At 51.0% G+C, this 24,722-nt stretch overlaps 11 protein-coding genes across 11 annotated transcripts; 6 read left to right on the forward strand and 5 right to left on the reverse strand.

Annotated features, from left to right (window-relative positions):
• Positions 1–1,005: 1,005 nt before the first annotated feature.
• Positions 1,006–1,372, forward strand: L3040_003236 (uncharacterized protein; the record flags this gene model as incomplete). Its single annotated transcript, XM_007293744.2, has 2 exons — positions 1,006–1,097; positions 1,153–1,372. 2 exons carry the CDS (start codon positions 1,006–1,008, stop codon positions 1,370–1,372), a joined length of 312 nt encoding a protein of 103 aa, XP_007293806.2.
• Positions 1,373–3,974: 2,602 nt separating this feature from the next.
• L3040_003237 (uncharacterized protein) lies at positions 3,975–5,037 on the reverse strand (the record flags this gene model as incomplete). Its single annotated transcript, XM_007293743.2, has 3 exons — positions 3,975–4,085; positions 4,140–4,442; positions 4,492–5,037. The coding sequence occupies 3 exons, from the start codon at positions 5,035–5,037 to the stop codon at positions 3,975–3,977; spliced, it is 960 nt and encodes a 319-aa protein (XP_007293805.2).
• A 381-nt stretch (positions 5,038–5,418) lies between these two features.
• L3040_003238 (uncharacterized protein) lies at positions 5,419–9,237 on the forward strand (the record flags this gene model as incomplete). Its single annotated transcript, XM_066154389.1, has 5 exons — positions 5,419–5,571; positions 5,633–5,938; positions 5,990–6,410; positions 6,468–8,474; positions 8,555–9,237. 5 exons carry the CDS (start codon positions 5,419–5,421, stop codon positions 9,235–9,237), a joined length of 3,570 nt encoding a protein of 1,189 aa, XP_066012356.1.
• Positions 9,238–9,469: 232 nt separating this feature from the next.
• L3040_003239 (uncharacterized protein) lies at positions 9,470–9,938 on the reverse strand (the record flags this gene model as incomplete). Its single annotated transcript, XM_007293741.2, has 2 exons — positions 9,470–9,625; positions 9,702–9,938. 2 exons carry the CDS (start codon positions 9,936–9,938, stop codon positions 9,470–9,472), a joined length of 393 nt encoding a protein of 130 aa, XP_007293803.1.
• An 868-nt stretch (positions 9,939–10,806) lies between these two features.
• Positions 10,807–13,090, forward strand: L3040_003240 (uncharacterized protein; the record flags this gene model as incomplete). Its single annotated transcript, XM_007293740.1, has 3 exons — positions 10,807–12,577; positions 12,626–12,766; positions 12,816–13,090. The coding sequence occupies 3 exons, from the start codon at positions 10,807–10,809 to the stop codon at positions 13,088–13,090; spliced, it is 2,187 nt and encodes a 728-aa protein (XP_007293802.1).
• Positions 13,091–14,016: 926 nt separating this feature from the next.
• L3040_003241 (60S ribosomal protein uL29) lies at positions 14,017–14,626 on the reverse strand (the record flags this gene model as incomplete). Its single annotated transcript, XM_007293739.2, has 3 exons — positions 14,017–14,254; positions 14,419–14,561; positions 14,624–14,626. The coding sequence occupies 3 exons, from the start codon at positions 14,624–14,626 to the stop codon at positions 14,017–14,019; spliced, it is 384 nt and encodes a 127-aa protein (XP_007293801.1).
• A 254-nt stretch (positions 14,627–14,880) lies between these two features.
• Positions 14,881–15,669, forward strand: L3040_003242 (uncharacterized protein; the record flags this gene model as incomplete). The annotated part of the gene is made up of 3 exons (XM_007293738.2): positions 14,881–14,943; positions 15,005–15,118; positions 15,166–15,669. The coding sequence occupies 3 exons, from the start codon at positions 14,881–14,883 to the stop codon at positions 15,667–15,669; spliced, it is 681 nt and encodes a 226-aa protein (XP_007293800.2).
• A 112-nt stretch (positions 15,670–15,781) lies between these two features.
• L3040_003243 (uncharacterized protein) lies at positions 15,782–16,853 on the reverse strand (the record flags this gene model as incomplete). Its single annotated transcript, XM_007293737.2, has 2 exons — positions 15,782–16,454; positions 16,510–16,853. The coding sequence occupies 2 exons, from the start codon at positions 16,851–16,853 to the stop codon at positions 15,782–15,784; spliced, it is 1,017 nt and encodes a 338-aa protein (XP_007293799.2).
• A 252-nt stretch (positions 16,854–17,105) lies between these two features.
• On the forward strand, positions 17,106–18,579 carry L3040_003244 (uncharacterized protein; the record flags this gene model as incomplete). Its single annotated transcript, XM_007293736.1, has 2 exons — positions 17,106–17,253; positions 17,309–18,579. 2 exons carry the CDS (start codon positions 17,106–17,108, stop codon positions 18,577–18,579), a joined length of 1,419 nt encoding a protein of 472 aa, XP_007293798.1.
• Positions 18,580–19,197: 618 nt separating this feature from the next.
• On the reverse strand, positions 19,198–19,949 carry L3040_003245 (uncharacterized protein; the record flags this gene model as incomplete). Its single annotated transcript, XM_007293735.2, has 2 exons — positions 19,198–19,650; positions 19,710–19,949. 2 exons carry the CDS (start codon positions 19,947–19,949, stop codon positions 19,198–19,200), a joined length of 693 nt encoding a protein of 230 aa, XP_007293797.2.
• A 3,117-nt stretch (positions 19,950–23,066) lies between these two features.
• On the forward strand, positions 23,067–24,406 carry L3040_003246 (uncharacterized protein; the record flags this gene model as incomplete). Its single annotated transcript, XM_007293734.2, has 6 exons — positions 23,067–23,143; positions 23,215–23,285; positions 23,341–23,361; positions 23,607–23,699; positions 23,746–24,177; positions 24,270–24,406. 6 exons carry the CDS (start codon positions 23,067–23,069, stop codon positions 24,404–24,406), a joined length of 831 nt encoding a protein of 276 aa, XP_007293796.1.
• Between the last annotated feature and the right edge of the window lie 316 nt (positions 24,407–24,722).

Consider the following 24,722-nt stretch of genomic DNA (forward strand, 5'->3'; position numbering starts at 1 on the left):
TTAGACTCGGCTGGAAGGCAGGTCTATTAATGAAGGGTCTTTGTAAGACTTGCAGTCGTTACAGGCGGGCTGGTGCGCGATCCAGAGCGCTCGTTACACGGCAGGAGAAGGAGTTCAGATCGACACGGTGTGATCCAATGCATCGAGATGACCGCACCGGAAACTCCAGCCAGCTCGCCCGGCGCATCTGTGCATTTCGGTATTGGATATGAGCCCTATGAGCCTGGCACGTTTGAGGCTTACCAACTGCACAGGATGATATTCACAGCTCAGGCCCGCCGATGCGACATTGGTACGGAAGGAATATCGTGACCACCGCCAATAAGCAGCTCAGCCAGGCGTCTCCATGATGTCTCGACCGATAAAGCCCTCATATTGGCTTCAAGGCTTTCAGTATATACCACAACCGGGTTGACGTCACAAATGTTACCAGCAACTCGCTGTATGGCTACACGAAAGCGGTTAAGCCTCAACGAACCTGCTCCCGAGCTCGAACGAAGATGTTTGCGCTTTGAGTGTAACTATACTCGGTCAGCCTGGGACGAATCGAGTTTACAGATGCAAAAGCAGACATCCCCTCGCCTTACACCACCTTGGCCAACGTCAAATATCAAAAGCCCGCGAGCGTTGCCAGATTCCGGCCCAGAACTCGCCTAAATTGGAGGATTGATCGGAGGCTACCTTTTCCCCCAATCACTACATTGTCTACGCCGCGAAACACTTCCAACGCACAACAGCCTTGTTCCAGATACCGCTGGATCGGGGCTCAGCGTTAGCCTTCCTCGGCCTGACGTGATCTACGGCCATGACAGCGAAGAAGCCTCAACGGCTGACCATGTGTCCATTGTCGATAACCTGGATGACAATGGCTATGGCTTGATACTTCCTTTCTTCGTTGCCGAACTCAGCCATGATCGTCCCTCATAGTGCGGCAATGTGTATATGGCAAAAAATCGATGTATTGGAGGCTGTACAACTTGCGTTAACATTGCCGAATACCTCGACATGAAGCTGCCAGACCGATACGATAACAGCAAAGTGCAGCCGACCAACAGCTCCGCATTCAGTATTGCTATGGATGGCACAGAAGCGCGCCTGTTTGTCTCATGCAAGCACTACGGGGCGTGCATACCACATGCGGAAACTTGATAGCTTCGCACTTCAGAGACCCGAGCATGTTTTGGAGTTCCGCAACTACGTCCACAATATCAAAGGCGAGTGTCTGAATCAGATTCAAGTATTATCAGACAGCATATTCGGAGATGGCGAACGAGCGGCCATATTGCTGGCCACGCTCGTGAATCAGAACCGCAGAACTACGTCGACGTTGCGCCGGCCCGGAACCGACACTTCTGGCTATGAGCATGGTTAGTAAGTATGGCTCCGCTTGGCCACTGTCTACAGCGGGTCAGGGTCTCCAGCTTACGGGCTGAAGAGCGTAGCGGTAGCAGTTCTGTTGAAACCCGAAAAACTCGACACCACTACCACTGACTGACTGACTGACTGGCTGACTCTGCTGTCTCCGGGCTATCGCAAGGGGATGCGGAGGTTGTTTTCGCATGCTAGTTATCGCAACCGAAGCACTCGCGCCGCTTGAAGCGCTCGATCATAGAGGAGAGGAGATGATGTGAAAATGGTACGAGTAGAAAGTCATATATGCCTTTCTAAACTGGGTAGCCAGTGCTTCCTAGCGGCCCCCAAAGTGAACCTTCTTCGGGAGGGAGGTGGCAGAATCTAACTACGTGACCATCATAATCATCTGCTAATTCTATCGTAAGAATAGTCCGCTGGCCAGACCGATGATATTGTTCTTTTCGGCTAGAAGTATTACCTAGTATTAGGACTTGGGCCACTGCTAGCTAGCTAAGCAGCCAGAACTTTTGAGCATGTAATAGAGAGCTTGCGCTCCTTGGATGTCGCGGTTGACGAACCCTAGAAGAATCACCCAGGCCAGACACATACCCGACAAGTAGAGCCAACAGTCCCAACTGGTAGGGTACTTGGGGGAATCTATCCTTGATAGATGGGTGTCCGTTACGCCTAGCTAGCTTCACGGCCAATGCCAGTAATGCATGCAGTCAATCTCGAGATAACAGTTGGGAGGTACACAGTGGGATATACCTGATCTCGTGCTGCAGCACGTACCTTCCTAACCCGGGCCGAGAAATCTATCATGAATAAATGAACGCGCAAAATTCCATACCAGAAATTCCTCGCGGACGTGTTGCCCCCGATTCGATTCGGAAAATCAGTGTCGTCGAGGATCTGTCCCGGCAAATCTCATGTCTGGGTGCGCTCTTTGATAGATTCGATACCGGAAGCATTCAACCGCACGTCCGTTGGGGCACCACTGCCCATCATGATGGAATCGGCCCATGTCTACCTTATCTCGGAAAGTTCTCTATGACACGGAGTCTAAGCCTAACCCTAAACCTCACGACGAGAACAGCATTGAACGTCGCTCAGATAGATACCAGCCAGACGTTTTCCGAGACTCTGCATCTCGAAAGAGGAGACATTTCAAGGAGCCCTTACCGATGGATTTCATTCTCGTGTCGAGGTACTAGCCTGTTGGAGGGGCTAATCCCAAGAGATCCATCCAGAGGCGCTGAGTCTCCTCATTGTCAGCTGGACCGCTGCCAAAAAGACAGCAGCTTAGAGAATCGGACCTGCCGTTGTTCCATTCCAGAGGAAGACTGGATTGCGTGCTGGAGAGGACGTGGAAGCCGCTCGCATTGCAAATGAGGTGAGGCGCAAATGCCCGGGAAGTTGAACAGGCGATATACCGGCCGGTATGGGACATCGGTTGGGCGCGCGCACGCACGCCCGGCTTGGCATCGCTTATCCGTATAGGGAGGTACGGTAGGTAAGGTAGGTAGGTACATGATACACCGAGAGCCGGAGCTTCGACAGAGCTCACTGCCAGGCTTGGTGGCGGGGAATCTGCTGGATGGGATCCGGCCTGCGGGGAATACGCCGCGGCGTTCGTGATCCTCGCATGTGGAATGACGAGAGAGCAGCCGTGACGAAGATGAGTTCATCAGGTCCCTGTGGGTCTGAGATGTGTTGCGTCCCAAAAGATCAGACATCAGACAAACATCATACCTACATGAACCCTTCGAGACCGGCGGCCAAACACCGACCGCCAGAGATCTCGGTGGAAGAGCCACGGGAGATGGTATCCTGCAGTAGCTAGCACGGTATCTCTCACGGTATATACCTTAGGTATCTGCTCCCTTCCCAGCCCACATCAGATCGTCGAAAGTGCCACCAGCATCGATACTTGCACTTTTTGTAAGGACAGTATGCCAGCAGATGCATTATGCACGTTTCAAGATCTCTCCTCCCCGCGCCTTGCTCGCCTCGAGCAGACCCGTCTCTCGAAGGCAATGTAACATCGAGCAGCGCGGCGGCGATCGTGTCGAATCGATTTGAAGTGATCGTGAAAATTCTCCATCGAGAGAAGACCTGGTCTTTTTCTTATAATCACCTCGATGATTCAGTCTCGGCTCTTCGAACAATACAGAATTAGCTATAAGATTAGAGATTCGTAAGAAGAACCTCGTGTGAGTAAAGAAAGAATCGTGAGGAAGCCGTGTTGGAAATCAAGGTCTAACGCGTAGGTAAACATAAGTCTCGACATTCTCGAAGCTGCCATAGCTGACACCAAACGATAGCAAAAGCCTTTGCAAAGTCACATTTGGGTGCTCAAGAACCAGTTCAAGGCTGTATTTGCACAATATTCAGCGATGTCGCATCGTTATCAAACAAGTATTGAACCAAGCCAGAAACCATACTACATAATGAGCTTCCTGAAAACTGCGTTTGCTCCGCGCATAGGTATATTCATGAAAACAAACCATCTCCCTATTGCTACAATGGCCGCCGACGAACGGTCCATTCGAAAACGGATTTCTCACCTCCGTCAACCAGAAGTCAGTCGGCCAAGAAAAATATCACCATCTCGGATGGAATCAATTCTCATTCTTCTGCGCCTTCAGGACGATAGGGGCATCACGGCCGAATGCCTTCTTGTAATCCTTCAGGTATTGCTCCTTGTTGGCCGCGAAGGTGTCTTCGTAGGCCTGTTTTAAAGTCAGCACTGTGCCCGTTAAAAAGAAGCCTCAGACACCTCTTACCTGACGTTTCTTGGGGTCCAAGGCGTTCCACTCCTTCCGCAGACTTGGTAAACAATCCTTGACTCTGATTCCCTTGAGATCCCCAGAAGCCCATCGTTCAGCTATGAACAACGACCAAGGCAAGGCAGGCCGCTTTGGTAGACGCGGATCTTCAATATGGGGCCACTTCTTGCCAGTAAGCGACTTCAACGACGCTCGTGCATTGTTAGCCAGGCGGATCTCGTCAGTGGTATGCGATGCAACCCATTGCTTGTACTGGGCGTCGTTGTATGCCTGGTTTTGAACAGCGATTCGATTTAATGGCTGATGAATGTCAGGTGTGTCTGAGTACTCAAGGACCGGTGAAACTCACCTCCAATTCCGAGGGACTCAAGTTATTGTACCTGGTGGAGATCTCAAGACATTTAGCGGAACCACTGCCGGGATCCTTCTTGAGTTCTTGAGAGAAGAATATGAGCCAAGCTGTGTGAGGTTTGGCCGTGGGGATACTGAGAGCTGTTTTCTTCAATTCCCGCAGCTGTTTTCGGGCTTTGGCCACCTTCAACTTTTCTTTCTGCGCGTCGGTCAAGACGTTCTTCTTCGCTGACTTCTTGACTGCTGGCTTCTTGGCGACCTTCTTCTTCACTGGCTTCTTGACAGCTTTCTTAACAGCTTTCTTTGGTACCGTCTGCGCCTTTGACTTGGCTTTGGCTATAGTTTTCGGGTTCGGCTTCGCAACGACTTTGGTAGCGGTAGCATAAGAGCGTTGGAGGTTGAGCGGGGATCGACTTTGAGTTGAGACATTGCCCTGGGTGATTTCGACGCGTCGGAGTCGGGAGCTTTGGAGAGCTTGGTTTGTTGATTGGGGACCACGCGCAGCCACTCTCCTGACTGCTGCGCGCCCAATGGAGGACAGCATGATTGGCAGTTGGATGGATCACACACAGTGTGGCCGGCGGTGGCGATTGAGTGTATCGTATTTTATGTAGACTGAAATGCAAAGCTGTTGAATGGAAGGCAGCAAAATGCTTTTGGTTCCTGGCCTCAGCTGAGCTTGGCCGCCCTACTACGCTTTGAGCTAGCGCCATTCTCACGCGGCCGGTGATCTACTACAACTAAATGCGACTGTGATACCTGCAATACATTACCTTAATGTCACCCAACCTCCAAATTATTATCGCGCTGTCTAAATCTCTCCTCATCCAAAGCACCTCGCCGGCCCCGTTAATACTTGGAGGCTGCTCATAGTTCTCCCTACGGACCTTGCCAGAAAGTATTTCTGTCGTTACTCGGGGCAAGAATGGCTCGGCACAAGGACTCTCGCTCACCATCGCCAGCAGGAAGCCAGCACTCCTCGAAACGAATCAAACGGGAGGAAGATGTCAGAAGAGATCGGGATAGGAGAGATGAGGTCCGCCCACAGCGGCGGCGAAGTCGGTCGCGAAGCCTCGACGTAAGCTACTATCCCCGGGCATCATTCATAACCCCAAGGTACTGATCGTGGTTGGAAGCAGCGTCGCCACCGAGACCGTGATATACACAGACGCAGAGATCGATCACTAGACCGCAGAGAAGAAGATTATCATCGCTCCGGAAGACGAGACCGATCAAGAGATCGACGAGACCGATTCGACCGGGAACGCTCTCCAGATCGGCGACGGCGCAGAAGTCGCGAGCGGGACTATCGAGAGAGGCGAGACGAATCTTATGACAAGGCACGAAGGCGCCGCGAGAATTCTACTGACTCGAGGCCCCGTAGCAGAGGTGATGGCAATTTTGGAAAACCATCCGGTAAATCGGATAATGTCAGAAGCAGCGAAGTAAGTACACAACAATAGAGCTCTCGATTTCCTGTCACTAAAGATTCCCAGCCCGTAAAGCCATCAGCCCCCCCCGTGCAGACCGAGGCCGAGAAGAAGGCCGAACGCCAAAAGAAGCTGGAAGCATGGAAGAAGAAGATGGCAGAGGACAAGGAACGAAGAGAGCAAGAGCTTGCAGCTGGAGGTACCCGCAAGCTCTTAGACGAAATCGATCAAAAAGCCGCTGCCTCCACTGCAATTGGGTCTCCAGCCTCACCAGGAACGCCGACGAGCTCTGCACCACCCGCTCCTTATGCCGGTAAATTCGATCCAAAAGCAATAGCAAAGAAAGCTGTGGCCAGCTCGACTTCTGCAAACACTCTGGGCAAGGATCTACCGCTCAACGAGCTAACCAAAGCGTCCGCTACCTTAACCTCAGTGAAAGGACTACAAGCTGACAAGAAGATCACAGCCCTCAGCAGTACATCCCAAGGTAAAGTTTTGATACCAGTGATTAAAGACCAACGCCTTGCTGACATTGCGATGATAGCATCTGCATTGCCTAAGGCAAGGGCAAATCTCAATGCATTCGGACTTGGTGCGAAGTCTGCCTTTGACAACGAGAAGCCGACTTCTACCAAGCGAGCGTTAGATTTCGGGGAAGATGAAGATGCGAGGAAAAAACTAGAAAAGCTACCAACCCTACCTCTAGCAAATCTCGAAAATGATGATGCTGCGCTCGCTAACGGTGCTGAGGGAGAGGACGACGACGACGATGTCAATATGGAAGATGCAGGAACCGAAGAAGAAGCTGCCGCTGCTGCCCGCGCTGCTGCGGAGAAGCGAAGTCTGGCCAACATGGAAGAGCCTACGGATGAATCTGTGAAGACCGTTCCGCATGGTGATGTCAACACGGAACAGTCTAAAGCTATGCAGCCTGAGCAGACACCAATGGAAGAGCAGGATGAAGTCGATCCACTAGAGGCGTTTATGGATGAGCTAGGAGATCCATTTTCCGCACCGAAGCCCACCAACTCTTTCAACCGGAGCCAAAGCAAGAGTCAAAAACGCGAACCTGAACCATTGTTTGGCGACGATGAAGTTGATTTAAAAGCAGTGGAAGCAGATCCTGATGACATCCTCGCAATGGCAAGTAAGGCCAGGAAGAAGAAGGACTTGCCTACTGTGAATTATGCAAAGCTGGATCTGGAACCCGTCCGAAAGAATTTCTACGCCGAGCCGGCCGAGCTTGCAGACATGACTGAGGCCGAGCTTGCGGATCTTCGCCTCGAACTTGATGGAATCAAAGTCGCCGGCAAGGACGTTCCAAAACCTGTGCAGAAATGGTCTCAATGTGGTCTCAACGTTCAGTCCTTGGAAGTAATTCGGAAACTGGGATACGAACGGCCGACAGCGATCCAGATGCAGGCTATACCAGCTATCATGTCCGGAAGAGATGTGATTGGTGTAGCGAAGACTGGATCTGGTAAGACTATCGCTTTTTTGCTTCCAATGTTCCGCCACATTCGAGATCAGCGACCGCTGGAAGGCTCAGATGGCCCAGTTGGCCTGATCGTGACTCCAACACGAGAACTTGCTACCCAGATCCATAAAGAGTGCAAACCGTTCTTGAAAGCTATGGGCCTACGCGCTGTGTGCGCCTACGGTGGAGCACCAATCAAGGACCAGATTGCCGATCTTAAGAGAGGCGCCGAAATTATAGTTTGCACTCCTGGAAGAATGATAGATCTTCTTGCTGCTAATTCTGGCCGGGTTACAAACCTACGTCGGGTTACCTACGTCGTTTTGGACGAGGCCGACCGTATGTTCGACATGGGGTTTGAACCTCAGGTCATGAAGATTTTCGCGAACATTAGGCCGGACCGACAAACTATCCTATTTTCTGCGACAATGCCTCGCATTATGGACGCACTGGCAAAGAAGACCCTTCAATCCCCTGTTGAGATCACAGTAGGTGGAAGAAGTGTTGTCGCTCCAGAAATTACCCAACTGGTCGAAGTTCGCGAGGAGAAACAGAAATTCCATCGTTTACTAGAGCTTTTAGGAGAACTATACAACAATGACGAGGATGCCCGTACTCTCATATTCGTCGACAGACAAGAAAAGGCAGATGATCTGTTAAAAGACCTGATGCGCAAAGGATATCCTTGTATGTCTATCCACGGTGGCAAAGACCAGATCGATAGAGACTCTACCATTGATGACTTCAAGGCTGGTGTTGTGCCAATTATGATCGCTACCTCCGTTGCTGCTCGAGGCTTGGATGTGAAGCAGCTGAAACTCGTGGTCAACTTCGATGCTCCGAATCATTTGGAGGATTATGTTCACAGAGCTGGCCGAACAGGTAGGGCTGGTGCCAAGGGCACGGCAGTAACCTTTATTACTGAAGATCAGGAGCAGTACTCGGTTGGTATCGCCAAAGCTCTCGAGCAATCTGGCCAGCCCGTACCGGAGCGTCTCAATGAGATGAGAAAGTCCTTCAGAGACAAAGTCAAGACAGGCAAATCCAAAGACAGCTCTGGCTTTGGTGGCAAAGGTAATTACACATCCAGCACCCTGTTCAAAATTCAACCGTCCTACACGTCTCAACAGGCTGGATGCTAATACTCAAAATAGGTTTAGAACGACTTGATGCCGAACGGGAAGCTGCCAGGAATCGAGAACGGAAAACTCACAAGACAGACGGTGACGATGACGAGGAGAAAGAAGACAAGACTAGTGACGAAGAAATTCTACTCAAGGCTGCCTCTACTGTTCAACCCGCTTCTACAGCTGCTGCGCCCCAGCTGCATGGAGTCCCCAAGGGTATTGATCTGGATGGAAAAATCACAGTCCACCGAACCGAGACCGCAGTATCATCTGGAGGTGGCTCCAAGAACCCGTTGGACAAAGTGACTTCTGCTATCGATGCTATCAATGCCCGATTGAACAAGACTGGCCAACTGCGGTCTGGTGTCCCGATTGACAATAAAGGGCCTGACGCTGGTGCCTTCCATGCCACTCTGGAGATCAACGATTTCCCTCAAAAAGCAAGATGGGCTGTCACCAATAGAACGAACGTCGCCAAGATTCTTGAAGCAACCGGCACGTCTATCACCACTAAGGGCAGCTTTTATCCCGCCGGTAAGGAAGTACAGGCAGGTGGGGATCCCAAATTGTATATTTTGGTGGAGGGCGATACCGAGGTTGTGGTCACCAACGCTATGCGGGAGTTGATGAGATTGCTGAAAGAGGGTACTATGGCTGCTGCAGACGCAGAAGGCAGAGCGCCTGCCAGTGGTAGATACACCGTCACATAGGTAACACAATGCTCACGAAACACAATTTGTAGTTCAGCATCGCAATATGAGAAATAAGTCCTTGATCAAATTCATCAACGCTCTATTGTGAATGCATGCTACTATCCAGACATGGTATACGAACTATCCAACACCAGAAGGATGTGCTCCGAGCGCAATAACGCTTCATTGTAAATACATGTTCGTCGCTAATTAAACGTCACTAGATCCCACTCCCGGCTTTCCCATTCTCTTAATTGTAAGCCCTCGTATCTGCCGCAGCATCGGCGTCCCTCGCCCTCCTCTCGTCTCGACTCAGCGCATCCAAGGTCTGACTCTGCGTCTGCTTCTTCTGCTCCAGCAACTGGGCCCCTAGCTTCCCCTTCGGTTTCTGCGCATTCGCTCTGGCCTATCCTCTCACGCATATGATCAGCCTCACTCTCGACCTACCACAAGCAAGCAGCGACTCCCCCGGGGTTACGCACCTCCGCCGCCTCTGCGGCTTTCCTCCTCGCGTCCTCCTGCGTACTGTTGCTGCTGCTTTGATGAGGGTTCGGCGATGGGTTCGAGCCTAGGGTCCGCGGGGGCCCGCCGACCTGGACTTTCTTTGGGAGGGCGGCGGTGGTGTTCTGGTTTGGAGGGGGCGCGGAACCGACGGTACGGCCGGGTTTGGCGAAGGCGTCTGAGGGAGAGGGAGACTCTTTGCCGCAGAGGTTGCCCATGTTTGATGGGGGGGAGGGGAAGTAGAGAATTATACGAGTATCTCGGTACGGGCGTTTGGAGAAACGGCGATGTGGTGGTGGCGGGTGGTGGTCAGAGGCGCATTTGGAAGCATGGTAGGAAGGTTTGGTTGAGTTGAATGAATGTCGTTCGTAGGAAGGACCTTGGACCCTGGGCTTGGCGGGGATGGATTCGGAGGCACGAGATCCTGGTCGCGGCGGCTGTTGGGATTGTGTCTTGGTAGGTAGGTACCAGTACTTATCATAATTACTGTGAGATGAGATGGGGAAACATCATTTGTTCTTCTTCTGTCTCTCGCGCTCATCACTTGGGCGCTCTGTATTGCCTAGGTATGGGAATCGCCTTATCGATAAGCCCTCGACGGTTTCAGCCCTACGAGGGGTCTGAGTTGTCTTGCTCCTCCAAGTGATGATTTTTGAGCGGTAAATCGCACATATATATACATACTCTCTCTCCCATCAAAGGCGTACCCTGCTCAGGAATCATTATTGTCTATAGCAGGATTTGTTGAGTCAACTGACCGATCTTTTTGCCATCGCCATCTAAGTACTTCAATATACGGATAGACCGGAAAATTGAGGACCCGGATGGGTACGAACATATCCTTCATTCAGCCTCTGTTCACTCCTCTTCTCTTCAAGCACAATCCAATCCGCTCATACCTTCCTATGTATCGGAAACACAGCAGCAACATAACAAGTACGATATCTCGAATTTCTATTAACTCCTGCTGCTGCTGATGCTACTCCCGTGGCATCTGTCATACTTACTCTACTCCCTTTGTCCCACTCACACACCTCATACACCAACCAACGAACCCAGAGCCCCATCTTGGGACGTTCAAATTGCATGACTGGCCGCTTTGGCGATCACCCGTACCAAGAAAGCACCAGCATTCCGATGAACGAGTCCGGCATGGATCCCAATAATATGATCTACCTACCGGCTATGCCATCATCGTATGGCGGTGATGGTGATGGTGATGGTGATGATGGTGGCTATGTCTCCGGTGACTATTGGCAGCATGCGTTTTCGCCAAACGCCGAGCCGACTCACTCGGCGCCATTTTTTCAACCACACCAAGAAGCCTTTCCGACAGTTGGAAACCAGCAAAAGCAAGCTCCGATATTCACTTTTAACGGAACGCCATTCGAAACCTACCCTCCTTTCTCCTCCAGTGCCATGGGCATGTCAACAGCATCAACGCACAACTTGGCGCAAGAGCCACAGAACTTGTTGGCATCTCGAGACTACCGGACGCCGCCCACCAAGCGTCAGAGAATATCACTTACTGGGCAGGACTATGGAGATTTGCCAGCCAGCAGTGGCCTCCGTGAAGAAGACCAAGATTCGTTGTGTGGGACCGAGAGCGAATGTTGCAGCAGCTGCTCCGGGGGAATACCTTGCGATGAGCCCAACTGCTCACCGTGTGATGAGGAAGACTGTGTCGGCGAAGCGGTTGAACTGTGCAGTGAGAAATCATGCTCAAAACCTGCTTGCCGGGAAGAATGCTTCTCCATCGCGTTTCAAAACCAGACCTCTTTGGACAATGGACCAAAATCACAAGAAAATGCTCTGTCTTCCCAGAATGCTCCGTGGAGCCCGCAAATGGTGCAGCAAGGCATGGGTCATACCCGGAACACAGGCGTTTCTAGCAAAGTCGGCTCTGCTGCTTTCGAACATTCTCCTATTACTACACCATCAATGGTCGGCAACAGCGAAACGCCCGCATCTCCATACCATGCTTTGCCAACATCTCAAAACCATGTGTTTGATCGGCATAATGTATATGCAAATACGTCTTCTGACGACCTGTCGGGAACAGGCTCCCTGTTCAACACTTCTGAGCCATGGGCCAACCACTCCTATGGTAACGTGAACACCGAGAATGGTCAGGAAATGCTGCCCTGCAGCTGGGAGAACTGCGACTACATAGGTCTTGATCACGATGAGTGGTTGACTCATTTTCACATGGATCACATCGATACCCAGATGAAGTTTGCATGTCCTATCCCTGCGGACAACTGCCCAGCAACAATTGACACCAACCCGATGAACCACTTACAGGATTTTCATCATATCAATTGGGATTTCAGCTCTCCAGCGTTCTGCCCGGCTACGACATGTTCTCCAGATCAGTCGTTTCTAAGCCTGGAGATGCTCCATAACCATTTCGACATGGCTCACGCTAGACCAGCTCAAGGCTCATTGCAGTGCCGGCTACAGACATGTAACGGTACCGAGTTTGATGATCCTAACCAGTTCCTTTCTCACATGCAACATCATCTTCAAGCTCCAGTATCGAAGAACGAAGAGCATATCGAACTTCTAGCCCCAGGTGGTCCCGCAGCTACAGAGCTCAAGAAGGAGGCACTCGGGCCTGTGAACCTTCCTCACTTATGCATGTGGAAGTCTACGAATGGAGAGCTTTGCAGCTTTGAAGGGAAGGATGCGAGCAGCCTCCAGGATCACGTTAAGAAGCAACATTTGAGTTCTTTGGGCAAGAGTACTGGCTACATTTGTCAGTGGGACGGCTGCCGTCGAGACTCGAACCTCGGTGAGAAGTCAGGCTTTTCGCAGCGAGGGAAGCTAGAGCGCCACATGGCAAGTCACACCGGCTGTAAGTAATTCCCAGTGCCCCTTCGGGAAACGATGCTTACAATTCTAGTCAAATGCTCGATTTGCCCTATATGTCAACAAGAGTTCTCTGCACCGCAGGCCTTGAGACAACACATCCTGCTCCACACTGGAGAGAAGCCATGGAAGTGCAAACACTGTGACAAGAGATTTCCTCAACAGAGCGCATGCAGTAAGTCATCTCGCGAGAACTTCCCAGAACATTCACTAATGATGTGTAGCCATCCACGAGCGAACACACACTAATGAGAAGCCGCTTGAATGTAACGTCTGCGGGAAGAAATTCTCTGAGTCCTCTAACTTGGCTAAGCATCGAAAGATTCATGGCGAGAAAGGTTTGCATGTTTGTCCCATTTCGGGATGTGGGAAGTCTTTCCATAGGCTTGACCAACTGAAGAGACATGCTTTGACACATGATAAGCCGCCGAAAGATGGCACTAAGAGAAAGGCGCCTAGGAAGCCCAAGAAAGTTGTTGCGGCCGCTTCGGATGTGTAGTTAGATGCAATGAATCCGGACAATCTAGACTCTTGATACCTTGTCTTGGGGATTTATTATCGTGTATGGGGGGTGGTTAGGGGCTTAAAATCTCAAGCCGGGGGAGCTCGAAGGAGATTTCTCTCCGGGTGCATTCATTGTACTTGGTCCTGGGCCTTGTTCAGATGCCTAGCTAGCTATGAAAATTGTGTCAATGACCTGGGATCTTGTTTCCTTATTATGAGTAGGCGTGAAGTTCTAGATGCCTATTTGCAAAAACATGGAGGCTGTTAAAAGAGAGAGAAGTGTTTCTCTGGTTGGGGGGGGGGGGGAGATGGGGGGTTTCTTCTCCTTCAGTTCCAACCAGTAATTTTTGTGCTCCAGAGTCTATCTAGACAAGTCGGGAGAGGATTTGCTTTATGCAAACCCTAACAACAGTGGCTGACTGACTTCTTGTGTTGCATTGTGAATACTTCGCATTCCAAGTGGATAGTGGAAAGACGAGCTTAGATCGGAATGGATTTGAACACTACTAGGCATCTTTAGCTGAGATCTTGGTGCTTGATTCGCTGCTCCTGATCAGATCTCGCCCAGAGTTGTTCTTCAGATCCGATTAACTTCTGTGATTGTGCGAATGTGCCTAGGCATATTACCGATTCTCATGTTGTCCCAATGAATCTGAGTTTGACAGATCCTACCCCTGAGATTCAACCCTAGAATCACCTTACGAGCTCAAAAGCCAAACCAGAAGCGATAGTTGTTCAATGTCGTGACTTTATTTCGGGGGGTTGGCTCCATCGCCAGCCATGCTATTTTCTCACATACACCTTAGTTCCCCTGCTCAAAGAGAATCAAGCCAGAAAGCAAGCCCCATGCCGAAAAAAAAACTTCAAATCCCTTTCCCAACGCAGCCGACGCAGAAGCAGACCAAAATCCGTCCTCCCATTTTAAGCCTCGGCCTTGATAGCGTACTTTCGCTGCGGGAAATGGGTGGCGCGCTTCTTCTGCTTCTCCAGCGTCATCTCTTGCTCGTGCTTCGTCAGGCGTCTGCGGATGGCGCGGGTTTGCTTTGGGCGGAGGTCGAGGGGCAGGTACTTCTTGTTCTTGTAGAAGAGGCGGAGTTGCGAGCGTTGATTGGCGTTGATGACTGTGAGAACCTTGGCGATAGACTTGCGGAGATCGTGGCTATCGAGAACACACCACGTTAGCTGGCCGTCCTAATCTCCTCTGCGGGTAGCTGTGGCCTGTGTGGCAGGAATCTATCTTCAAGGCGCACGTTGACCACATGGAGCGCTTGGTGGTGATGCGGCTGGGCGGAAACTTGGAGCGGGAATCTTCATGGTACGCACATCTTTGTGAGCTTAGAAGCTGATCCGCCGGCAATCTTCTGTGTGCGCAATTGACCGAGTTCAGTCTTCAACTCTCCCAGTTGCTTCGAGAGGTCCGTCTTGCTCTTCGACCAGAGCTGGGTCGTCTTAACCTTTGCTGTAGACTGTCATGAATTAGCCATGCAGTTCGAGCCTCCTCATCGCCTCGTCTAGCGCTTGGACGTACCATCGTGAAGGTTTTGTCGTGGGGTTGGCGATGGAGATGTTGTCGGCGTGGGAATTTTTCTTAGAATCGTGAAGTTGCGTTGTGGGAGGAAATTCGCGTCGGCTCGCAGTATCCAGCCAATCATAGGCTTACACTAGCAACAGTCACGTGTAGGTACCCCTCGGACCACGGTGGAACTATTGATGCGGCCTCGTCACTTGTCCGAGCAGCTGCTTGTCAATTCTCAGAGTTACAAGAGTATCACCGCCTCCAACATAATGTCTTCAACAGGAACGGGCTGGGCTCAGCTCCGGCAGCAAGCCAGATCGCTGGAAACTCAGGTAATTCTCATATGCAGATTAAGAGATTGCACTCAGTATGTGTGAACTGACCACTGATTAGACAGAAACGCTGTTCCACAGCTATTCGCAGTTCGCCGCGGTCCCTAACATACCTGCGAAACCATCAGAAGATGAGCGCCAGACAGAAGCCAAATTACAAGACTTGTTAGAAAAGGTACAGCCGTCTTTCTAACTTCCAAAGCCGAGGCTGACAACCGCCAGCGAGAATCACTCAATGGTCAACTCTCCCGGCTCCTCGACTCAGAAGCAACCCTCACGGCCTCAGCCCTCAAACAAAACAACCTATCCCGCCACCGAGAAATACTACAAGAACATCGGCGCGAGCTATCAAGACTGAAAGCGCAGATCCAAGATGCCCGTAACCGCGTGAACCTGCTCTCGAACGTCCGGAGCGACATCGATGCCTACCACTCTAGCAACCCCGAAGCGGCCGAGGCAGACTACATGCTTGACGAGCGGGGTCGCATAGACAACAGTCACAATATGGCAGATAGCGTTTTGAGTCAAGCGTATGCCGTGAACGAGCAGTTTGGCATGCAAAGGGAGACACTGGCAAGCATCAATCGCAGGATAACAGGAGCGGCGGCTCAGGTTCCTGGACTGAACAGCTTGATCGGAAGGATATCAGCCAAGAAGAGGAGAGATGGAATCATCATGGGGAGCTTTATTGCTTTCTGTTTCTTGGCCTTTGTATATTTCATGTGAGACGATGAGTGGCACTGATTTCTGATTGCCTTCGGAGAGCGGGCGTTTGGTTCGGGTTGCTGACAAGCCAGACATGGTAATTTGTTACAATTATGGGTATATCCGATTAACATCACGCTGCAGATGTAGCTTTTTCTACAGGTTCTGCGGTTTTTTGAGAGAGAGCTGGTCTCGCCCTCGGATTGGCCTTCAGCTCCTCGATCAGTCGTTTGGTTCCTTTGACTAGCCCCTCCTTCTCGTCTCCTTCACAAGGTCCACTTCCTGCCCATCGTATCCTACACTCCCCATCCAACAAGTACGTATACCCGACCTTGCTATTCAGCAATCCAATAGCGTCCCTAATCTCGTCTGACATCCCTTTCCTGACCAAGAAATACCGTCCCCAATTCCCAACACCCATCTTCTTTCTCAAGCCTGGCATGAATAACTTAACCAACATGGCCTTCAACGCATTCTCCTCGATGTTAATCTGTACCATCTGCGCGACGCCCCCACTGTTTGCGACTACCTCGTGGACCTCAGGATTGTGTTTCTGCGATGCGAATGTGGCTGCTTGGTTCTCTGCCCATGCGCTGCTGAACACACTGACAATCGACACTTTGTCCTCGAAAAGCGGAGTCGTATCCCGGAGCTTTTTATCTTTCAGCAAGGTCTGACCTTGGATATTCGGGAAGTATAGAGCGCGCTCTGCTTTGAATAGGCGAGGGGGCGCGAGGAAAGACTTCCCCTTGTGTAGGCGCATGTTGCTCCATTCTCTGAAATATGGAGTTGAGATCTTTCGGGTCCTGCAGAAGCACTTAGTCTATTGCCAGACACTGGATCCCGGACCGTAATTCCTACAGCTGCTTCCTCCTAATAAGATGCTTGTCGTGGTCCACGAAGTCATCTCTCCTTTGTCTCCACGTCCTAGTGTCTATACCAGCGTTCTCTCCAGCTCTGGGGGGGTTCGTTAGTCCGATGGGTCGGCCTAGAGGCTTGGGCGTAAAGTCGGAGACGGCTTTGCCATGGCTTCTTGGTGCATCTGCGAGAGGTCCTTCCAGGACGGGCGGAGATGAAGCTGCAGGAGCTGGGTTCTCAGCGAGCCGACGATACGAAGTGCTAAAGGAGCGCCATTGGCAGAGCAGGCATGCCACAGCGTCAGAGGTTAGAGTTGAAGTCGGTAGCGTTCGTCGTGGAATTATCATTTTTCCTCTAGGTGGGCAGCGGAGAGTTGGCAGGGAAATCTACAAGTTTTCCTGGGATCGGTAACTTCTCGTCCACGGACCTACGTTAACCCGAGGCCTGATTCCTAGTAGACGTGACACGCTGCGAAGCCGACGAAAGCCGGGTCCCGCCACCTCATGTGCTTCAACAGCCCCTCAGAGAGAATGTGAGTCGTAAAGACATTTCTCCTTTGACAGGAGTCCCAACGTCTCGAACCAGTCACAGAACCTACGATGCGTCTTCAACTATTTTCCAGGATTTCGACAGCTCAATGGCGAGTTTACAGGAGTCTCAAATTCCCGAGACAGTTCCCCTCCTCCTTCAGCACTACTGCCAGGGCCCAAGCCATAAAACCGTTCCTGCTTGCGGATATTGGAGAGGGTACGTGGACAAAAATTTGGGTCTGTTGTGAATATGTTTCTGACAGTCAGAGCAGGAATCCGCGAATGCGAAATCATTCAATGGTTCGTCGAGCCTGAAGCTCGGGTCGAGGAGTGGGACAAGCTTTGTGAAGTACAGAGCGATAAGGCTTCTGTGGAGATCACCAGTCGCTTTGCCGGTGTCATCAAGAAGCTGCACTATGAAGCTGGAGAAATGGCGAAAGTGGGGAAGCCGTTACTGGATATAGATATACAGGGAGATATCAATCAGGAGGATCTGGAAGCTTTGACTGGGACCGGCGAAGGGACTGGAATACAGCCAGAAAAGATGCCTCAACAAACATCTCCAGAAACAAAACCTACACAGCCATCGTCAGAGAAGCCTTCGCCAAAAGGAAAACACGCATCACTAGCAACTCCTGCTGTAAGACATCTGACCAAAGAGTTGGATGTTGACATTCAGGATGTCCGCGGGACTGGTAGAGACGGTCGAGTCTTGAAGGAAGATGTCTACCAGTTTGCGAAGGCACGGGATAGTGCTCCTGAGACTGGCTCTGGTAGCCCAGCAATTACTGCTCCTGCTTCGAGTAGTGGCCCTCAAACCGAAACACTGACTCAACTATCAAATACCCAGCACCAAATGTTCAAGACCATGACCAAGTCTCTGACAATACCGCATTTCTTATATGCAGATGAGATTGACTTCTCAGGAATATCAGAACTGCGCGCTAGACTGAACAAAGGTCTGGTAAAGTCCCCAGTCAATGACATTAGCAAGCTCTCCTTCCTGCCGTTCATAATCAAGGCGGTGTCTATGGCACTCCACCAGTACCCGATACTCAATGCCAGAGTGGATTACGACTCGAACTCGTCGAAGCCCGTACTGGTCATGCGAAGTCAACACAACGTCGGTGTAGCCATGGATACCCCCACAGGACTCATCGTCCCTGTGATTAAAAATGTATCCAGTCTCAACATTCTCTCTATTGCTGCTGAGCTCAACCGGCTACAGTTACTCGCATCCAAAGGCAAATTGACGAGTCAAGACCTGAGCGGCGGTACTATTACGGTCTCAAACATCGGCAGCATAGGAGGCACATACGTCTCCCCGGTTATCGTCGACAAGGAAGTGGCCATCTTGGGAATTGGTAAGATGAGGACGATACCTGCTTTCAACGCCGAGGGTCAGATGGTCCAAAAACAGGTATGCAACTTCAGCTGGAGTGCAGACCATCGTGTAGTAGATGGTGCAACTATGGCCCGAGCGGCAGAGGCGGTCAGGGGACTCGTCGAGGATCCGGGAATGACCATAATTCATCTGAGATGATGACGGGTGAAAGAGCTCAGCATATGCTGTGCATATGCTGTGAGACGTATAAATAATTTCCAAGTCAGCAGTATGCGGGAACTGAAAGATGCCGGGCGTGGATTAAAGTACCGTGGTCTTGTGGCAACATTTGAAAGGCCAATGATGCCTCATGGTCTCAGCCTCACGTTGTATGCGCTGTCACATAGCACAAGGCTGATCTGTGGGGGTGGATTATACCCCGCAAAGGACCGGGCAGAATTGATGCAAGGTCGGACAAAGTAGGGACATGGATGGAGTTACGTTAGGCAAAAAGCAAGGCTGTCTTGAAGATTACCCGCAGAGCGCAGAGCGTCTAGAGATCTGCCCAGCAGTCCTGAAATCTAACTGGCCGAGCCTTGGCTCTATGCATAGCAAATCGATTGCGGTCCGCGGTCCGGTGTCTCTACCCAACGCCTTTTAATTGCGCCGTGAATTTGCATGCTGCATTCCTATCCCGAAAAAGCAAAAGCCAGCGGCATAATAACACAATAACACGCCGGTAAATATGACCTGGTGTCCCCGAACCTGTTGGCCCTTGCCCAGATATGATAACTCCATGCCAGTACAACTCGCCAAATCCCACGCCCAGTCACCCTCTTACAAGTCTCTGACCATCTCGGACTTGACCACCTCTCGGATCTTTGCAAAGGCTTCCTCCTCGACCTGCTCTATCGAGCCACTCACATCCACGCTTATGACATCGATCTCGTCCCTTCCTGGGGGCTCCAGGATGCTGAACTGGCTGTGTACCATGTCACTCCTCATGAAGTGGCCGGGTCTGGCATTCACCCGTGCCGTGAGCACCTCTTCCGGCGCGTGTAAGAAGACGAAGTGGACGCGCAAGCCGTGCGAGAAGTAGGGCGCGACCCGGATCACGTCGCGGTACTTGCGCTTGAGAGCGGAGCAGGTGAGCACGACCCCTCGCGAGCCGGCGGAGGAAGAGAGACGGGAGATGGCTTCTTCGCGGAGACGGGTGAGCCAATCCCAGCGGTCGGCGTCGGTGAGGGGGATGCCCTGCGACATCTTCTCGACGTTGGCTTTGGGGTGGTACTGTGTGTGCCCGTCAGTGCCCATTTTTCTCCAGGAGAGAGGGAAAGAGGAGATCGTACCTCATCACCCTCGATATACGGGATGTTCATGCTCTTGGCCAGGTACTCTGCGACGGTGCTCTTTCCGCATCCTGCTGGACCGGTGATCAGCCAGAGGTGATGATGTTCGGTTTGCGGTTGGCCGTTAGCTCGCCGTGGGCCATTCGAGAGTGTGGTTGAGGAGGGGGTGCTAAGTGGCAGGTGGTCGGCGGTTGGCGGAGTTGGCTGCGCCATCGTTGATCGATTCTCGTAGGAAAGCATTGTCGACGGGGTTTCGGCGCGAGCACAGCAACTATGTATACAAACAGGTAGTGTATGTAGAAATTGAGTGTTTCCAGGCACGCGACAAAGGGCGGCCAGCAATCAGTCACACTGAAGTCTCAGCCGACAAAGAGAGCGGGTTTTCGATTGACGTAAGGGATGGATACGGCGTAGGTAGGGTAAGTAATTGATAGATAGATAGATAGATTGATTGATCGGAATAGGAGACAGCACAGCAGGAGAGACAATTCGGCAAGCGAACAGGAGAAAAAGAGGTATATAATTGCGAAACCATCCATCTCCCCATGACGGTGGTGGGGGAGGGGGGGGGGGGGAGGAAGGTTCCAAGGCCTTCTTATGGAATTCAGGGAGCGGTCCCAGGGAATGGATGGGATGGGGACCCAACAACGTCAGGGCCCGACCGGATTGCACAGCTGAGCCAAAAAAGCAATGCGATGTAATGCCCCACTGTGAATTGGTGCTAAGTATGAAAAGCGGCATGATCATGATCCCTCTTTTTTTAAAAAGAAGTAGAAGAAGGGGGCAACGAAAGCAAATTCTGACCGTGGTTGGGGGGTATCGGATATGGAAGCTAGGCTGGATCCAGGTCAAAAGCCGACAGACAGCGCGCGGGTGCGTCAATAGCCGATGATTGAATGGAAATGCTGTGGGGGTGGCGCGGCTACGTGCCCTGGGTTCATGCCATCGCCACTGCGAAACTAAGTTGAAGAACGAATGAACGAACGGAGCGAACGACTTGGTTGCAAAGGTTTAATAATAAAAAAGGGGTGGCTATGGTTGGACAAGAAGTCCGGCACCTGTGCGATCGATGCCTGGACCAAGCAAGCTTCAACAGTTTTTTTTTCTCTCTTCCGGCCTTCCTATTTGCTCAGCTGTGTTGACGACGCGTGGGATGTGGGATGGGGATGTGGGATGGAGTACCTTACCCTCCCCTTCCCTTCCTCCCCCTCCCCCTCCCCCCCTTCCCCTTCAAAAGTGTTCTTTGATACTACTTCCTATGCACAGCACTCCGACTCTGTGTTTTCTCCCATGTTACTGACTGCGGTGTTTTATTCTTGTGGAATCCTGTGTTTGATCCTCTGTTAGATCCTTTGTTAGATCCCTTGATGGTTCCCGAATATTTCCCTCCCTCCAAAACACCCGGCCTCAATCCCCCTCGCGTGTTTCATTCATTCCCTACTTCACAATACTGTACTGTACGGTCCTACAGTCACTTTAAGCTCTTTTCCTTTGCATACTCTGCTCTGTATCTATACTTCTTTCTACCTTGCTCCCAAAGCCGTGGTTCTTGCATGGTAGCCAAGAGGTGAAGGGGTTTGATGTGTTAGTTGATGTGGCTGCAAAGCGTGGGGGTTAGCTTCTTTACGTCTTTACTTCTGTACGAAGTATACTTACTTCGACGTACCTAAGCACTACGTACGTAGTGCAACGACAACCGTGGCTTGGCTATGGCGGGATTCGAATTTAGAGGTTCTGGATCTCTCCGCCGCTGCCCAATCCAACTTTCAGAGTCTCACTGGCGGAGTGGCCCATATCCCGTTCCCGAATCGCTCCCTGCGGTCGAGCTCAGATCTTGTTGCACACCGCTGCCTCTTTCAACACTTCGAGATTCTACATTCTACTCTCCTCCTTCGTACATAGTAGTCGATACCGGTATTGATGTGATATGTATGTATATGTGTATGTATATGTATATGTATATGTATATGTATATGTATATGTATACGTAAGCAGAAGGTCGCGACGGCTGACCGGCCACCAGGTCGGGGCCGGGGGTCGGGGGTCGGGGTTATGGGGAATCGCGGAGATCGAGATAAATGGCAGTGCCAAATCGGAAAGGATGGAAAAGCCATACGCGGGAAGAAACAAACCGGTTTCACACTATTCCTGGATGTTTAGCTCCCTCTTCCACAACCTGAGCTGGGAAATGCAATTTGAGCCTCCTCCTAGTCGTACGCAGTGTGAGCTGTACGTAGTATGTAGTCAGGGTAATGTTTTCATGGGGTAGTACGGTAGGCTCAACGTAGCGGCATGGATCGAAGCCCATGATCAACCGCGCGTAGGTACTACTGTACTACTACGTACTTTGTTCCGGAGAGCCTTTACCGATCGCATCCATGACAGTCGCAGCTTGAGAGGGTATCCTGGAGAAAATACAATCCCCAGACTCACTACCGGCTTACGACGTACTGCGTAGATGTGGCTGAAGCTGCAAGTATTTCGAGTCAGCAGCTGCCTCGGCCGCCATAAAATGCCATGTTGGTCATTCTTTGCTAGGATTCTGTAAAGGGGAATAAGCGGCGATAGCTGCTGGCTTGGTTACGCCGTCGAGTCGGCTAGTTTCGGTCATGGATGCATGATGTACTCCGTATCTGTATATTGTTGGTTACTTCTTTGATGCGAGAAGAGTAATAATGTACCGAGGTTCAGTCAAGTATGTATCTACGGAGTCGAGGTATCTAAGGTATCTATCTACCTACCGGTATCTATCGATCCCTTGGAAATGACCAAACCCTTCGTGATCCGATGTTCATTTTTCATCGATTCAAGCAAGCAAGGGCTCAAGTTAGCTAGCTCATCTCCATAGATCACATGAGCGAACAGACGGCTTCCTTCGAGCGCTTTGTAACTTTTGATAGTTCAAGAATGAAGAGTCCGAAAGTAAGCCAAAAGCAGCGAGAAGCTCTCGAGTCAGTCAGTCGGACCCTTCTCTACCCCTCACTTCACGTGACCACGACCCCCACATATGCATGCACGGAGTTAACGTCGCTTAAGCGAATGTACGTACGATCGTACACGTACCGTAGACCTATCAATATCATGGCCGGATCTATGAAGTACGGAGAAACAATGCTAAGGTATTAGTGGGGGTGCGTGCCGAAAAGCCGTCTCAGAGACAAACATGGCAAGACATCTCCAGCTCCTTTTTTCTCAACAATTTTCCCTGCTGGCCTCGTTCCCCATCCACGATTGCCCCCTGGAAGATCTCTCATCCAGCTGTTGCTTCGTTCGAGTACTTTTGGTCCTTCTTCTTGGCAGCACGTAGAGCTACGATTTCAAGAGCCTTCTCAAGACACCTAACCTACCTACCTCACAATGGCGACCACGATGCAGCGGGCAAATCGCTTAAAGACGGCTTTTGACGCAGCGAAGGGTCCCAGTATGGGATGTTGGTAAGGTGAAGGGTCTCGTTCGTTCGTGGGGATGGCGAGAGCGAGAGGCTAATGATGATGATGCTGGACAGGCAGATGTTTCCGGGGAGTAACGTCTCCAGGACTCTGGCTAGAACAGGTGTTGATTGGGTATTGGTTGACTGTGAGTCTGATTCATGGAGGCCAAGTTCTCTACCGGAACTGACCTTTGTGATCAGGTGAGCATGGAAATATGGACGGTAGGTGCATACTCTTCCCTTCGGCCCTTGGGGCTTGAAGTACCAGGTCACTTGAGCTTCCGATGGGCATCACTTTCGGGCATCATTGCAGTCCTTCCCTTCTCTGGGCAACTTGATGTTGACTTTAGTATCGTTTTGGGGGGGGGGGAACCCTAAGCGAGCTAACGGATCAAGACATCGGAAGAGGGCCTTCTAATAATACTCTATTACTCCACATCTGTTGTGTTCTGACTCGATATTTTCAGATGCGGCTATGCACGAAGCTGTGCCTGCCATAGCAGCCTGTGGTGTTAGCCCCATTGTCCGGATACCCGACAATCAAGGATTTTTGGTGAAGCGTGGGTCCTTCTCACTACCTCCAACAACTCGACTAACAGGGAGCAGGAGCACTCGATTCTGGAGCACACGGTGTTCTTGTCCCTCTATTATATACTGTCGAAGATGCCAAAAAGCTCGTCAAGAGCGCCAAGTTCCCCCCGGCCGGTCAGCGTGGATTCGGCTCTCCATTTCCACACGAGCGCTTTTCTCCTTCTCTGGGCTCAACCGATTATCTACAACAAGCCAACGATGCTATTCTCGTGATGGTTCAAATCGAGACCAAAGAAGCTCTGGATGACGTCGATGCTATTGCCGCCGTCCCTGGCGTTGATGTTTTGTTCGTTGGTCCCTTTGATCTGGGGAACAATATCGGACACCCAATTATTGAGGGCAAGATGGATGACAATTTGCATGCTGCTATCAAAAAAGTATTAGAGGCTTCGAGGAAGGCTGGGAAGAAAGCGGGCATCTTCTGTACAAGTGGGGACCAGAGCAAAGGTAAAACTATACACCCGGATCCTTTTTTTTTTGTCGCTGTTTCTTCTCTCTTCTCCCTACCCCGCCCCCGGAAACCCGTGCTAACCTATCAGGCTATGCGGACATGGGGTTCGATATGATCAGCTGCGCGACCGACGTGATGATCTTACAAGCAAGTGTTATGGGTGCGCTATACACGGCAAAGGGGTTGGGTGAAGTCCCAAAGCTTACTGGTCCTTACGGGAAATAGATGGCCCTCCGGAGCAGAGGGTCTAGGACATGATTCTTGACCATGCGACTTTGGAGAAGACCTAACCGTACGGCTGATCAACTTAGCTCATCTGAGAAACATAAACAACTCAAAAGTCTTCTGGACAGGACTTTACGACTTTTGATGTAAACAAATGGGAATTACATCTGTAATGCTGCGACGTCACACAAGTTTAATTTTTCTCGCTTACCGGAAAAGGGGGTCTCGAGCCAGCAAATCCACAAATCAACAAATCATAGAGCTTTCCATTAATATCATCTCGCGGGGAAAACTCAAAACATGGTTTTTAAAATGT

This window comes from Drepanopeziza brunnea, assembly GCF_022702325.1.
Source record: "Drepanopeziza brunnea f. sp. 'multigermtubi' strain 214-2 chromosome Unknown ctg4, whole genome shotgun sequence".
In the NCBI taxonomy this organism is placed as follows: domain Eukaryota; kingdom Fungi; phylum Ascomycota; class Leotiomycetes; order Helotiales; family Drepanopezizaceae; genus Drepanopeziza; species Drepanopeziza brunnea.